The sequence below is a fragment of the Terrapene carolina genome, unplaced genomic scaffold, assembly GCF_002925995.2.
Source record: "Terrapene carolina triunguis isolate 2854851 unplaced genomic scaffold, T_m_triunguis-2.0 Scaffold84, whole genome shotgun sequence".
NCBI classification, from domain to species: Eukaryota; Metazoa; Chordata; order Testudines; family Emydidae; genus Terrapene; species Terrapene triunguis.
The window spans coordinates 4,939,208-4,956,322 of record NW_020664435.1 but is presented as its reverse complement, the minus strand read 5'-3'; the positions used below and the strand labels follow the sequence as shown (position 1 = coordinate 4,956,322).

General features: G+C 41.1%; 1 protein-coding gene across 2 annotated transcripts in view; it reads right to left on the bottom strand.

The window, feature by feature from the left end:
* The window catches only part of AZI2 (5-azacytidine induced 2), a 47,553-nt gene that overhangs the window by 19,818 nt on the left and 10,620 nt on the right, over positions 1–17,115 (bottom strand). For both annotated transcript variants that reach the window (XM_026649365.1, XM_026649364.1), the window contains exons 2-5: positions 14,686–14,915; positions 8,634–8,759; positions 8,166–8,265; positions 2,692–2,828 (exon numbers count right to left, since the gene is read on the bottom strand). In XM_026649365.1, coding sequence (XP_026505150.1) covers positions 2,692–2,828; positions 8,166–8,265; positions 8,634–8,759; positions 14,686–14,910 — 588 coding nt within the window. In that variant the 5' untranslated portion in view covers positions 14,911–14,915. The remainder of the gene's footprint in view (positions 1–2,691; positions 2,829–8,165; positions 8,266–8,633; positions 8,760–14,685; positions 14,916–17,115) is intronic.

Genomic DNA, 17,115 nt, shown 5'->3' with positions numbered 1-17,115 from the left:
GGGTGGGGCTCAGGCAGGGGTTTGGGGTGCGGGGTTGGGGCGCAGGCTTACCTTGGGCGGCTCCCGGTCAGCAGCACAGCGGGGGTGCTAAGGCAGGCTTCCTGCCTCTCCTGGCACCGCAGACTGCGCTGCGCCCCGGAAGCGGCCAGCAGCAGGTCTGGCTCCTAGGCACAGGTGTGCAAGCGGCTCCGCGTGGCCCTTGCCCGCAGGCACCGCGCGACCCCCCCCCACCATTCCCATTGGCCAGGAGCCAGCGCTTGGGGTGGGGGCAGCATGCAGAGCCCTATGGTCACCCCGCCTAGGAGCTAGACCTACTGCTGGCCTACTGCTGGAGCACAGCGTGGTGTCAGAACAGGTAGGGACTAGCCTGCCTTAGCAGGGCAGCACCGCCAATGGGACTTTTAACGGCCCAGTCGGCGGTGCTGACCAGAGCCGCCGCAACCCACTGCCTTACATTCCGTGACCCAGTTCTGGGTCGCAACCCACAGTTTGAAAACCACTGCCATAGACAAGCCCTTAAGGAAATTAATAATTCTGTCTTCAGAGCTGAGTTTGAATGGAGTGCAGTAAAACTGGGCATAGGGTCACGCAATAAAGTATTTTACTTCCTTAACCATGAGACTGTCCTTTTTCTTCCTGCAATCCCTGCCTCATTCAGTATATACCTTGCAAATTCTGTGAGGCAGGGGTCCTACAGACAACAGCTTCTTTTACTGCACAGCTTTGATTCATCCACAGAGCAGGTCCATTCTGTGTACTAAATGAGGCAGGGGTCCTGTGGAAAAAAATTCATATGTTATGTAATTAAGGACTATTGTAATTCATACATAGAAGGGGCCAAATTAAGGTTAAACAAGCAACCTTAATTCTGGCATTTCCTAACTTTTGAGCGCTTAACTTCACAACCTTAATAGTGTTCTGAAAGTAGCTGAGTTTGTCACTTGGGTTGTTAAAATAGCAAATGAAAAAAGAGACATTCTATTTTGTGGCATCATATGAACATCTACATGATTCATCATTAGGGTTGAAACTTTTAGATCCACTGCACAGCCTCTGCCCTTGAACTAACACAGTAACTGATGGCAGTAATAGGTTGACAACCTCTGTGGACCAGCACTAGATGAGGATGAAGCACACATTTTGCCAGCGGATTTCACAGATGATATTTGCCAACAGAAGAATGGTAAAAATCCTGTGTTTCTTTCCAGGCTCTGGAGGGGAGCAGGCTCTAGTGGGCAGACTTCTGCCAAGTTACCCAACCATAAAACCTTCTGACCCACTTCTTCCCTGTCCCCATCCTCTCTCTTTCCCATTTCTGGCTCTTTGTCCCAGTCCCATTCTCCTTGACTACCGTGTTCTAGTCTCCACTAGTCTAGTTTCTATCTCAGTCCCAGTCTCCTTGCCCTGCCAGTCCCAGTTCCCCCCCTCCCAGCTCCTCATTCAATCTGCCTCCCTCCACTGGCTCTCAGTCTCCCTCTCCAGGGTTCTCATCCATTCTCAGTCTCCCTCAAACTGCCTCCACATTTCCATGTCCTAGCCTCTCCCTTTCCCTGACTTCTTGTTCCAGTCTCTTTGCCCAGAGAGTCCCAGTCTCCCCCCTCACTACCAGTGCTTCATTCAATTCCAGTGTTCCTCCTCATGCCAACTGTATCCCACTTCTCACACCTCATTTCCCTCATCAGCCTCCAGTCCCAGTTTCACCAGACTCCTTTTCCCAATTTGCTCCTTTCCTGCCCCCTTGGTCCAGTGTTCGACCCCTCTACATAAAAATCAGGTGGTTTCCTACTTCAGGCTGCCTACATGCCAAAAAAGGGGTAATTGGGAACATAGGAGAAACAGGCTTCTGGTCTCAGAGTTCAAGTCCTGGACCCACAAGGCCCAGAGCACGAGGGAGCAGCCATTGCAGGGAAAGTCTAGCTTTACCCCCTTAGTCCTGGGTTGGTGCATGCTCAGTTGTTCTTAGGGAATGGTGCACACACAGTCTGGTCAGCACCAGGAGCTGAGAGACTCAGACATGCCCAGTGCAGTCAGAATCTTTGGGAATTTTGCTGCTAATAAATCTTAAGAAGTCTCTACCAGCAAGTGCAAACTGCAGTATTTCGAAGGCTTTGAAGCTTATTTGGGTGGATTTTCATAGGGATAGCACAACACATCCCCAATACAAGGCCACTGCTCTGCCAAGTCCTTACATTAAGCATGCGGATGATAGAGGTGTTCAAATAAAAGGTCATCAGTTGTTTTTGTGTTTTGTTTTAAAGATGGGCAAAACATATTTTTCTCTAGCTTTGTTGTCTGAAACAGCTGAACTGTACTGGCAGAAGTTATACACACACACACACACAACCTGAGGCAGATACTGGGCATGGAAAATTTCAGCTCACATGGTTGAAGTTTGGCAAAATTATAAGCAACTAAAACAGGGTCTTATAATCAGGTTTTGGGCAACCTTAACAACTGGCAGTCCTACCAGCCCTGCATATAATATAGTATTATTTACAAGAGATAAATAATTTCATGGGAAGATAATTTCAGTTTTACTATGAAGAAAAAGGTTTTCATTTTTCATTATATATTTCATATATATATTTCTCATGTGAACATAAGAATGGGGTAAATGTCAAGGTTCAATATTATATATTCATTTTAATTTTACAAGTCTATTAATGTTTCAATTCCATAATTCAACAGTACCTTCTGCAGTTCTTTTCTGAGACTATTGCATTCTTTTTTCAGCTTTTCTAGTTCCTGTTCCAGACTGTGAACTTTCAGGTCACTATTCAGCTTCTCTATTTCCCAGCTAGATGGAGTAGAGTTTAGATTCCTCATCACTACAAAAAAATAAGCAACAGACTGATTTCCACTCCCGTTATAAGGTTTCAGAGTTAGACATCATGTCATGGCTCATGATGAGCATCTGCATCAGACAAAATAAAAAGGTCTCAAAGATTCAGTTTGTTTTCATCAATAAAGTTAATTTAAAAATATTTAGTATCACAATTTAAATATATTTGACAATATCTTGCTTTGTGTAATATGGCATTACTCACCATCTGATATTTCATATCTCCTTTCCTAAACAAACAGTTTTCTTGACTAGCCTTCCTTGTACAAAGATCACATTCAGGAAGTGAAAGCAATAGGCTTCCCAATGGTTATTTATCAAGAGAGCTAACAGAAATTTGTTGACAGCAGAAAACTCAGAAAATAGATTGTCCCTTTAATGCATGTAGCCCCGTTTTTCTTTTACATAACCTCTCCAAAGCATATTGTAAAATGCCTCAATACAAAAACAGGATTGAAGGAAGGGGGGGGGGAAAAAAAACCCCACACACCATAAATACAGATTTGATACTGGGAAGTGATCAGATCCAACTACTCAAGCTAGTGCATGCCCAACTTGCATACATAGGAAAATATTGCTCCTTTTCTCTCAGTTTTATACAAGCTAGGTTTACTAGAAGTTTTTCCCAATTATGCCTACTGGGAAGTTTCAAATAGAAGTGCACAATACACTACCATGGAATAAGGTTAGCTAAAGAACCCTGAGTCATGTTTGCCTCTTATTTGGAAACAAACTATATATATATATATATATATATATATATATCCAGAGGTGGCCTAGACATACAAATAAGACTAATATGCAAGGCTTTTTTAATCCCAAGTAGAGATCATCCCAATATCAATGCAGTAGGTGGAAAAAAAACCGTTTTCCATAGCATACAGGCTCTCACTGCAAGATTAGCTATCTGAATAATTTAACACAGAACACTGATCCAAACTCAAGATAAATTGAATGATTTAGTTTTTAAATGTATTATCATACAGTGTATGTGATAGGATGTTCACTCCACACCAGTCCTGAAGGGGTTAAGGTAGGCTAGATGGGCCACTTAGCCATGTAGGCTGATCCTGAGTGGGAGATAGGGGTCAATGATGCTTAATTAAGGATGAAGCTCACCCAGGCAGGAACAGACTGGGCTTCTATAAAGCTAAGAAGCAGAAACCAGGAGGAGGTGCAGGGGGAAGCAGTGTGCAGTCACTTCCTGACAGAAGGGAGGTGTGTTGGAGATGATAGGGTCTGGCAAGAAGAGGAGCCCCGGGAAGTGGAGGAAGCTCAGAGGGGGGGTAAACCCAGAGGTGCCAGAGGATAGTAGGTCAGAGTCCAGGGAAGTAGGAAACAGGTCTGGGGTACACAGACCATAGTTGCAGACCCTTATCTAGTCCGTGGGATGGAACCCAGAGTAGACAGTGGGCCCAGGTTCCCCTTCCAGCCACTGTCCGAGCGGCAGTGTGTGTGTGGACGGAGAATGGAGTACTGTCCTCAATGGCAGAGGGACAGCTTGTCCTGAGAGACTGACATACCCTGGAAGGCGAGGACTAGAGTGACTGTCTGTAGGGCAAAGTTAAAAAGAGGGAGCAGCTGAGTCACAAAAGTACCTAACAACTACCTAGAGTCCTGAAGGGTCAATGGGCTGAGCCACTGCAGGAGGGGGCATCCATCTGATCAGTGGCGAGCTAATCCCCAGATGAGCCACAAAGAGGCGCACCAGCAATGACTAGTGAACCCCGATACAGTGCAATATAAAAATAATCCACATTGAGACCCATTCTACACTTGAAACACTGACTGACACAGCTATGGCACTCAGGGGTGTGAAAAATCCACACCCCTGTGTGCCATAGCTATGACTACCTAGCCCCCAATATAGCTGCAGCTAGGTCAATAGAAGAATACTTCCCTCAATCTAGCTACCATCAGTCCGGGAGGTGGTGTTTCTATAGCAACAGAAAAACCCCTCCTGTTGTTCTAGGTGTCTATATTCTGGGGTTATGCCAGCGTAGCTATGGCACTGTAGCTATGCTGTTATAGTCCCCATAAATATAGACATGGCTTTCGTAAACAACTTTCTTAGGGTGGAATTTGAACTATAATTCCCCTAAGCACCACTTAAAAAAAAAAAAAAAACCCAAAATGTTCTCGATTCCCCATAGAAGGTAGCATGATTCAAATATGGAAGAATGGAGCATTCCCAAATTTCATGTATATGCCATTTGTATTTTGATATACATTAGAACCTCAAAGATACAAATACCAGAGTTACAGACTGACTGGTCAACCAGACACCATATGCAACTGGAAGTAACCAATCAGGCAGCAGCAGAGATAAGAAAAATACAGTACTGTACCTGTATTGCATCTTAAAGGTAGGCACATCTGGGCTGCCTGTACCCACCCCACCCCCACGTGCAGGGCTGCCATTTACAGTTAGCTAGGAGGCGAAGATGCAGGGGCTGCCAGCCCAAGGCAGCCAGAGCCAGCAGAACAGGCGCAGGGTTGGGGTCTGCGCAACTTTCACCCCTCCCACCCCCAGCCGGGAAGGGGATGCGCTGTTTTCTCACACACACACACACACACACACACACACACCCCGCCAGGAGGAGGACAAGCTTGCAAACTCATGCCAGGCACTGAGTAGGGAGCTCAGCTGTTTCTGAAGCCTGGCCTGGAGTGTCAGCTGCTGGATCTGGAGCCTGAATTGCGCTTTGTTCAGAGTTATGGACAACCTCCACTCTCGAGGTGTCCGTAACTCTGAAGTTCTTCTGTAAGCCTTTCAAATGTTTGTACAGGATACAGCTTTCTATACCTCCAACTTCTCATCCACTCTCAGCCCTTTTCTTCCTTTCTTCCACGGATATGGTTGGTTCTCTCCAAGCTTTGCTCTCCTCCACCATTATCTCTTTTGCCCCTCTTTCACATCACGAAGTCCACCCTGGCAACCCTGGCCTGGCTTACCCCCAACATCCATCTCCTCCACTCCTGCTGCAAACCATCTCAGGCAGAAATCCCATCACTAGGTTGACATCCTCCTGTACAAATTCAATCTCTCCTTTTAGTTCTGCCATATTCCTAGCAAAACAACTCTACCTCTCCAACTTAATTGAATCCCATGCCCACATTCCCAGACAGCTTTGACTCACTACTCAAATCCTTACTTTTTCCTCTGCACAGGATCTCACAAATTTCTTTCAAGAGAAAACTGACAAAATATAATGTAGCCTTTCCCCTCCCCTCATCTTACCTTCCGTCCCCTTTTGCCTCCCACAACTCTCTACTTCAGCAGTCAAATGCAAAAGATTCTCATCTTCTCTCCTCTAACCCAACCACTTCCCCGAGTGAACCTCTCCCTTTTGCTCTTATCTCCCTGTGCCCATTCTTATCCCCTCCTATACTCTTCTCAACTTCTTCTGGCTCTTTCCCCTCACAATACAAGCATACATTAGTCTCTCCAACCTTAAAAATCCCACCTTTGACTTCACTTGCCTCTCCAACTACCACTCTATGTTTTACAACTGCTGTCTGGAATTCCTCTCCTCCAATTCCACCCTAGACTTTCTCCAGTCCAGCTTTCACCCCTTTATGCTTCCACTCCACTCCCCTGAAACTAAAGCCTCCTCCTTGCCAAGTCTCAAAAGCAACCCTCCATCCTCATCCTCTGACTTGTGAGTGCCTTTGATACCATCAACCATGCTCTTCTTGAAATCTTGCCCTCCCTTAGCTTCTGTGATGTCATCCTCTCCTGGTCTCCTCCTAGCTCTCTAATTGTTCCTTCAGTGGATCCTCCTCATTCATCCACCAACACTTTGTGGGGGTTCCACAGGGCTCCGTCCTTGGTCTCCCTTCTCCACCCTATCTTTAGGGTAATCTCATCCACCAACACAAATTCAACTACCATCTCTATGCAGACGATTCACAGTTCCACCTCTCTATTCCAGACCTGCCCCCTTTTATCAAAACTAAAATCTCAGCCAGAAATCTCTGTGTGGAGGTCTAACCATCAGCTCAAGTTCAGCAAGACTAAAACATAGGTTAGTCTCTCCCATCCCCACACAAAAAAACAGACTCCCTGCTACCTCCTTTCTTGATCATTAAGGACAATGCTATCACCATTCAGGCCTGAACTTGAATGTCATCTTTGACTCTGACCCATCTCCAGATCTTCACATCCAGGCTATGTGTAAGTCTTGCCAATTCTTTCTGCATAACATCTCTAAGTTATGGACTTTCCTACTAACCCATTCAGCTGAAACTCATCTGGTCTTGATTATTGCAATGTTCTTTTCTCTGACCTTGACAAATGCACGTGTCTCAATCCATATAGAATGCGGCTCATAGATCATTTTCCTAGCCCATCACTCTGACCATGTCTCCACTCTCTTTGATTCCTCCACTGGTTCCCCTTCTGTACTGCACCAAACCAAAGACACTTGTCTTCACTTTCAAGGTCCTTCACAACCTATCCCCACCCAGCCTTTCCTCTATCATTCAGTATCGAGAGGTTGACTCCTGCCTTCGATCAGCCCATGAGGTTAGCCTCCAATCACCCACTTGTTAAATTTTGCAAGTACCTTCCTGCTTTCTCCCATGCTGCCCCTCATGATGGGGAGAAGCTCCCCACAAACATGCGCAAAGTTACCTCATTATCCTCCTTCAAATCTCTTCTTAAATCTCTCCTTTGCCATGATGTCTATTAAAAACTAAACAGTTACGCAGTATGTATCTGCCACTGATTTGTTAAACCTGATGTTTTTTATGCTCTGTAAATAAAAGTTAGAACAATGGAGGAGGTGAAAAAAAGTTTGTCAGCCTCAACTCTTTCACGCAAGTGACTTGCCGTACAACAAAATAAACTGATGACCATGGATAGACACACAACATGCTAGCCCAAAGTTCCTCCACTATTACAATGCACTACAATCTTACTCATTAACACATCAAGCCAACACTATGTAGTGTTAAAGTTCTGAAGAGTCTGCATTGCATATGCTGAGACACTTAGTTATAGTTGTATGCCAAGACGTTGGACTTGTCTACACGGTGTGTCAGCCTGCACTAGAGCACTGAATTCTAGTGCTCATTAGTGTGCTGCACACTAACTGGCCCGATGTGGATCCTGATGGCGTGCATTAAAAGTTCCCTAGTTCATGTTAATGTCGTTTCAAATGGGATGACATTAACATGTACTAGGAAACACTTACTGCATGCCAGTAGGATCCACATCAGATAATTAGTGAACAACAATCCTGTGCACACTAGAATTTACACCTCTCTAGTGCTAGCTAATATACTGTGTAGGCAAGCAGATAGTGACAAAACCGAATACCTTGTTGAGTTTCCACTTCAGTTCTTAGCTGTAGGAGCTCCACTTCTTTAGACTGCAACTGCTCACTCAAGCTTTTGAAGGACTCTGTATTCTCTTTTATCTAGTTTAAGAAAAAAAAATGTGTCAGGGAACTTTCTGCACTTTGCTAGTTATAATGCTAACTCTTATTTACAAAACTATTTACAGTTCCTGCATTCTTTTGGAGATTAGCCACAATATTAAACTAGACCATCAACAATGGTGGCCCACAGCCAGAGGCATTATTTAGAACTTTATCTCTTATTCCTATCCAAAACACCACCAAAATGTATTTAACACATATGCTCACTTGTTTAGATTTTTAAGCAATACGGGTCTTCAGCAAGTCAGTAAAATAAACCCAAGAATTCCCTCTTTATTATATATTTACTCTATAATATACTTGCATGATGTGCATCTGTTTTTAATTTGTTATGCAAATGGACATACCGTCTTATCCAGTTTGCTTTTCAGATTATCTCTGTCGATGCAGGCCTCTCGATAGGCTTGATAGGCCTTGTTTACTTGCTCACGTCCAACTGAGCTTGTTTCTTCTTCCAAACGGGAGCCAAGGAGCTGTGTTTAGTAGGCAAAAGAAATAATCCTCACCTTTTATATTCGAAATAGCTTTTAACAGTCAGTGTTGTCTTCTTATCAAACTATTGATATTTTACAGCCAGCAACTGTAAACTTAGTTTTCCAGAATATGAAGCTGCCATTAAGTCATGTCACACATGTACATTTATATGCACCAAAATTTTAAGAGAGCAATAAAAATTACCTATGACTTCTGCAGTCTATTCCTAGTCATCACTAGTGATGGTTAGATTACATGTAAGAATGATCCTTTTAAAAAGCTCAATTCAAGGATAATCCAGAAGTTTGTGTGTCTTATCACAAGTAGAGCTGGGCAAAAGTTTCCAGAAGAATAGTTTATTTGCCAAAAAAATAAATAAATGCAGATTTGGCCAATCAAAAATATTCCTGAATTTGACCTGGTTTAGTGTAGCTAAGAAAGAAAGACGAAAGAAAATGCATGTGTGCAAGTTTGAATCCCCACTCTGGAGCAGGGTCTTGAATTCAGCTCTCCCCACTCCTCCTGGATGAGCATCCTAACCCCCAGGCAGTGGACTAATGTGGGGTGGGCTGCTCTCAGTCTCTCCTTTTGAAGGTCCCGTGAATCCCTGCATGAAGCTCCACATCCCTTCTCTGAATCAGGCAGAGAGAAGATGTGAATCCACATCTCCTCCCACTCAGATGAGCAAATTAGTCACCAGGACAGAGTCACTCACTCTCTCGCTTTGACCCAACGAATATTTAAGTATTTATACACAATGAACAGTTTCAACAGGAGAGATGGAGAGTAACCCACCCCACATTAGTCCACTGCCTGGGGAGTTAGGATATTTACCTGGCTGGAGGGTGGGGGAAGTTGAGTTCAGTTCAAGTATCTGCTCCAGAGTGGGGATTCAAACCTGGGTCTCCCACATCTCAGGCAAGTGCCCTAATCACTGGAATAAAGGTTATAAAGGAGGATGACTAGACAGACTCAGACACACTCTGCTGGTCCAAAACAGATTTTTCCAATTTGCTGACTAATTACAAACTTTTTCAGAAACAAAACGTGAATATTTTTTCTGATTTTTTTTTGTTTTCTAGCTGAACCAAAAAAGAAAAATAATTTGCCCAGTTCTAGTTATATGAGCCATAACACCTTTACAGTATAAAATTAGACAAAATAAAGTTCAGTAAACATCAATTAGGTGCATTACACAATGACTTCTTTGCTTTAGCTTTTACTAACATTTACAACCGAATGCTTAATCCCTTCATGTCTTAAGTTTTTAATGACTTGTAAGCCACCTCTTTTGGGCAAATAGTACTTCAAAAACTGTTTATGCAAATGCCTAAAACTAGGCACAGGTTGTGAGCACGAATTTAGTTTCAGAACCACAGCTAAGCATATGCAGCTGATTTTCCTGTGTGTACACACAAGAGGAGCCCAAGCAGAGTTAACTCACAATCCAGACCATACAGAAGAGGCAGCTGCTGAGGCAAGAGAGAAAGCACTTCACAGGGCAGTAGCCTCTTCTGCAGATGCAGAGAGAATATTTTCTTCATTTCAGTTTATTCAACTAGTTTGGCTCAATGATTAGTTCATTCTAAGTTAAAAAAAATGGAAGTTGACAAGGTTTCCTACTTTCTCTTCTGTCAATTTATTAATAAAAAACTAGGTAAGAGCATGAAATCAACTAGTTCTAAAATCTTCAAGTGACCAGAAATAATCAATTCAAGTCAATAACTATAGATAATATTGCCTTTGTTTAATAAATCACTTAGTTTTAAACGCAAAACATGTTTTGGTTATCTTTTTGATACACTTTTTTTCATATGTATCTAGTGCATTAAACAGGTTTCAGAGTAGCAGCCGTGTTAGTCTGTATCCGCAAAAAGAACAGGAGTACTTGTGGCACCTTAGAGACTAACAAATTTATTAGAGCATAAGCTTTCGTGGGCTACAACCCACTTCTTCGGATGCATTAAAGTAATTTCATTTAATTAAAATAATTTAAAATGCTGTTTCTATGCAATTTAACTGAATTTCCATCTAAGTAGAGCCTAACACAAATCACAAGTAAAAAATGAAGGATGATCTAGTAAATGAACGCATCATTCACCATTATCTAATAAAAATGTAAAAATTAAGAATTTGTAGAGCTTAACTTACATTTATTCAATTACACTATATCTATACACCTTTATTTAGGTATCCTCCTGGTTAGCAAGAAGCACCAAGTTTAGTGTAAATGCTATATTTGGTGGATAACCATTAAAATATGTTGATTTGCAACTAGTGAGTATCAAATCAGAATTAAAATCAGTTATTTAAATCAATCCACCTTGCCTCCCTATAATGAATCAGCACCACTATGGCTTCCTTGTCAGTTTGACAGTAGACTTAGTGGACACATATTGTATGTATTGTATTGGTACACACAATATTTAACATGACAGAGTTATTGGTATATTCTAATATATGTGGACAAGACTGCATGCCCACCATGGCTGGCACCCAGGTACTGCAATTAAAACAACAAAACAACAACAACAGAGAGTTAGGTATGCATGTGCACTCAAGATTAAACTGAATACCCATAGTTTTGATCCTGCAGGTTGCTAGGTAGATACATAACTTGCCTTAAGTGGAATTGTACATGCACACATACTAAAGAAATGCCCAGCACCTCACAGAAAACAGTTATACATACAATCATATTTCCAGAGTTGCACATGGGCTTAGTACCTTTAAAACCCTTTTATGAACAATCAAGTCGGTTTCTGAAAATTTAGCCTTTTATGGGTTATTACGATATTGTAGTTTGTTTTGTGAAAAGTGATGGCACACAAAAGATAGTGACTTGTAGTTCTGAATGTTTCTACCCTTAAATGATTTCTATGTTTCACTAGCACCCCCACAGTGCCGCACAATAGGAAATGGTGACAACATATCTAATACAGATGGCACTGTTGCAACCAGCGTTGCAAGATATTTATGTGCCAGATATGCTAAACATTCGTGTGCCCCTTCATGCTTCGGCCCCTATTCCAGAGGACATGCTTCCATGCTGATTGATGATGCTCCTTAAAAAAAAATAATGCATGAATTAAATTTGTGACTAAACTCCTTAGGGGAGAATTGTATGTCTCCTAATCTTTTTATCTGCATTCTGCCATATATTTCATGTTATAGCAGTCTTGGATGATGACCCAGCACATGTTGTTCATTTTAAAACACTTTCACTGCAGATTTGACAAAACGCAAAGAAAGCACCAATGTGAGATTTCTAAAGATAGCTACAGCACTCAACCCAATATTTAAGTATTGGAAGTGCCTTCCAAAATCAGAGGGATGAGGTATAAAACATGCTTTCAAAAGTCTTAAAAGAGCAACACTCTGATGCGGAAACTACAGAACCCAAACCACCAAAAAACAAAACAAAAACAAAAAAATCAACCTTCTGCTGGTGGCATCTGACTGACTCAGATGCTGAAAATGAACATGCATCGGTCCGCACGGCTTTGGATGGTTATCGAGCAGAACCCGTTATCAGCATTGACGCATGTCCTCTCAAATGATGGGTTGAAGCATGAAGGGACATACAAATCTTTAGTGCATATATAGCATATAGGGACATAAATATCTTGTGATGCCAGCTACAACAGTGCCATGTGAAGGCCTGTTCTCACTTTCAGATGATATTGTAAACAAGAAGCGGGCAGCATTATCTCCTGCAAATGTAAACAATCTTGTTTGTCTGAGTGATTGGCTGAACAAGAAGTAGGACTGAGTGGACTTGTAGGCTCTAAAGCAGGGGTAGGCAACCTATGGCACGCGTGGCAAAGGCGGCAAGCGAGCCGATTTTCAGTGGCACTCACACTGCCTGGGTCCTGGCCACCGGTCCGGGGGGCTCTGCATTTTAATTTAATTTTAAATGAAGCTTCTTAAACATTTTTCAAACCTTATTTATTTTACATAAAACAATAGTTTAGTTATATATTACAGACTTATAGAAAGAGACCTTCTAAAAACGTTAAAATGTATTACTGGCACGCGAAACCTTAAATTAGAGTGAATAAATGTAGACTCGGCACACCACTTCTGAAAGGTTGCCGACCCCTGCTCTAAAGTTTACATTGTTTTATTTTTGAATGCAGTTATTTTTTTGTGCATAATTCTGCATTTGTAAGTTCAACTTTCATGATAAAGAGATTGCACTACAGTACTTGTATTAGGTGAACTGAAAAATATTCTCATTTTTTACAGTGAATATAAATTGAATATAAAGTGAGCACTGTACACTTTGTATTCTGTGTTGTAAGTGAAATCAATATATTTGAAAATGTAGAAAACATCCAAAACTATTTAATAAATGGAATCCTATTATTGTTTTAATCGCATGATTAATTTTTTTAATCATTTGACAGCCCTATTTTTTATATAAAAAACTTTTCTTATACATTCAGCACATTTAAAGGTAGTCTTATATAACAAAAAAATTAAATTTCAATCCAAATAGACCTTGATTAATTTTGGACTAAGATTTATCATCTAGTAAATAAGAAATGCATCATTCACCATTTTCTAACATCATAAAAAAAAAATCTAAAATGTCATAATTTGAATACAATGTAAATTAGGCTATATAATTGTTTAAACATGGATAGATCTAGTGTACCCTCCTGGTTAGCCAGGAAAAAAAAAAAAAAAAAAAAAAAAAAAAAATAATGTAAAAAAAAAAATAAACTGCAAATCAATATCTTTTAATGGTTACCAACCAATAAGAATTAACCTCTCTTTAGGAAAATAACTAAAGTACAAATCCACAACAGGATTAAAATAAATTATTTAAATCATGGTTTCCTGCCTGCTTATTTAAATCATTATTAAAATTGGTGATTTAAACTGCTTTGATTTAAATCAATCCATTATGAAATCTGTATGAATAAATTAAGTATTTTACAATTTCTCAAGAAGTTTACACAAATTCAGGGCCAAATCATAATGACCTTACTCAGGCAAAAAAAATTCACTGAAGTAAAAGTTTTGCCAGCATAACTATTTCAAGAATTACCCCTCGAGAAAAATTACTCTTTCAATAGCTTGAGGTATTTTGTTTTGTTTTTATGAAGCCCTACTAAGCACAATTCAGTTCTTTATTCCAATACAAATCAAAGTGACGTGAGGCTTCAAAAGGTTCTGGGTGTCAGCAGTCTACAGTGCCTTATAAAAAGATGGATAAAGGTAAATGAGTGTCTTTGAATACATCATCAGGTCACTCCTAACTCATTTAGAAACTGCCTGTCATTAACTACTGTGAAGACAATCTCATTTGTCTATTCAAATCTAGAACCCATCTGGCCAGTGAAATAAAATATTCACTAAATGTTTACATTATTGTGACAAGGACATTCCCCACTTGCAACTTTAGAGTTTTATAGGGAGGTAGAGAGATGACTATATAATATATCTGCTCAAGTTGTAGGGAATTCATAGCCTGGGTAGTTTAAACAAACAAACACACAAAAACACGGTAAAGTTTTACATTCTTAAATAAAGTTTTAGAAGACCAGGATAAGAACTATTGTTTCCCTCTTAACATCAATTTTGGCCCTTTCTCTGAGGCTCTGAACTTGTGAGTCAAATATTTTTATTTTACATTTCTAGTTACGTTTTTTGATTTTGCTATTTACAAAATTTTGTTCACAGGAAAGTGGGGTTCTAGAACTCAAGAGCCAAAGGCTATTTAACAGTAAACTAGGCTGTCAGAGGAAAACAAATTGTGTTTTAAAAGACTATCTATATAAAAATAAATAAAATTACAAACATAGTATTTCCTCTTTAAAGGATATATGGATTAATGATATTATGAACTGACACCCATCTATCCAAACTTTAAGGGAAAAAAGTCTTATTACAAAGTAGTAAAAAAATGGCACTTACCTTTTCTTCTAAGAGTCTTACTCTTTTCTTTAAGAAGGAGTTCTCCTTCTCTGTCTCCTTTAGTCGTTTTTTGATATCTTCATAAGCAGTGACAAGTGCAAAATGTGAAGCAATGGACTCATCCCCTGCATATGCTGGAACAGGAATCTCTCGCTCTCTTCTGTGAATACCATCTGCTTTTTCATGATTCAAAATATAGATGTCATCTTCTCCCAGCTCTTCCATGACAGCTGTTTGAAAAGACATAATAGTGTTAAAAAAATTCTCACCAAGATACATGCCAAAAGCACTACAGTTTAAAAAGCCTTCAGGCATAATGCCATAGGCACTTAAAAAAAATATTTCCTTCTTATTTATCTTTGCCATGTCATTGTAAGTTTACAGAGAATCCATGACACCCATTTTTCATCAAAATGCTCAAGTTATACAGTCAGATGTTTCCATATGCTTACACTTCTCATTCTCTATTTACACTCTTCTGTACTTATAAACTTCAACAACTTTCACTGTCTGCAATATTTTCCATTGACCAAAATCCATAATCTCTTATGTGTTTAAACAACACTTATGGAACAATTATTAATGCTGTTTTAGAGCTTGGCTTGTTCCAAGTTATATCTGGATCATAAGGAGAAACAGTCTTTGGAGCTTTTGCAAGTCCATGACAGAAACAGGGCTGACATCTCTGAACTACATCAAGTAATAATAATTTTCAAAAAGGTATAAATTTAAGCAGTCTAGTAATTTATTTAGTGCCCCTCCCCACCAGTCACCATAGTACTGGAGCATCAGTGCCAAAAGGAATGCACACTTTTTTGTACAGAAAGAACTTTTATTCTAGAAAAATCTAAATACACATTCTCAACCCAAAAATACTACCATCTACAAATCCAAATTTGAAACGATCTACTATAGGCCATTGAAGCAGTAGAATGGCCACAGTACACAAGTGCCCTACTGCACAGCAGTTCAAAGCCGTTCTTTATTTTGCAACAGCAAAAAAGATGCAGAACACACTTACTTAATGACATGCATACTCTGTCCTAAAGTGTATGAAAAAACGTCACCCTAGCAGACTAGAGTACATCTGTGTGACAAACGCACACACACAGACACAAAAATTACTTATCTTAGATATCTATATTTTATCCTGGATTGATGTATTTTATTCTGCAAGCACATTTAAATGTAGCTTAATACACAATAAATAAATAGCACATTTAAATACATTTCTGTGCACTCTGGAGCTTTGGACCCTAAATGGAAGTGCTCTACAGAACACAACATTTTGTTCTCATCATGTCACTACAGAGGGGAATTAATTCTGATGAATGATTATCATCATAAACAAGGCTTTAGAATAGTTAAAAACTTTATGAAAAATAATGTTTTATTGTATTTTGTAACTGCTTTATGACTCTTGCAGTTCAAAATATTTTTTTTCTTTAAAAAGAAACCTGACAGGTAGTTAGCTCATGCTGACTGATACTGGGAGAAACAGACACTTTGGTTGGACTTCTTGCTCTAAGTGTTTAGAGTAAGATGCCCCCCAGAACACAGTTAATGACAAATTATTTTCTGAAACAAACAAAACAAACAAAACAAACAAACGAGGGCAACTGGTAGAGAATACAACCAGCTATGCAACGAAAGCAGCTCATATCACAGGTCACACCTCAGACACATCATCTCTACTTATCTTTTCTGAGTAGACACACTGATGGAACAAGACCCAGATGCTAGCATTTAATATTATTGAACACCAGACTATATCAATCTTTCACTTCAAATTAATTTAGTACTGGTGAAAGTTGTCAGGATTGACTGTCCAGGCATGTCTATATTCAGGTTTTTCCTCAAATTCTCTCACTGTTGATCACATTGCTGCAGCTACCCTATCCAACCCCCCTGCTCCCAGTCCCCTGACTGCCCCGACCCCTATCCACACCCCTGCTCCCTGACAGGCCCCCCGGGACCCCATGCCTATCCAACCCCCCCAGTTCCCCGACCGCCCCCCAGAACCTCCACCCCATCCAACCGCCCCTGCTCCCTGTCCCCTGACTGCCTCCCGGGACCCCCCACCCCTTATCCAACCCCGCTGCCCTCTGACCATGCCGCTCAGAGCTGCATGTCTGGCAGCCGCGCCGCCCGGCCGGAGCCAGACATGCTGCCGCGCTGTTCGGCAGGAGCACGCAACCCCGCCGCCCAAAGCGCCACCCGTGTGGTTGTGAGGGAAGGGGAACAGCGGGGGAGGGACCCGGGGCTAGCCTCCCCGTCCAGGAGCTCAAGGGCCGGGGAGGACAGTCCCGTGGGTCACATGTGGCCCACAGGCCGTAGTTTGCCCACCTCTGTCCTGAGGCCAGCCGCTGGTTGGGTGCCCCGGGCAGCTGGCCCCAGGGGTCAGCCCTGGAGCAGCAGCTGGCCCCAGGG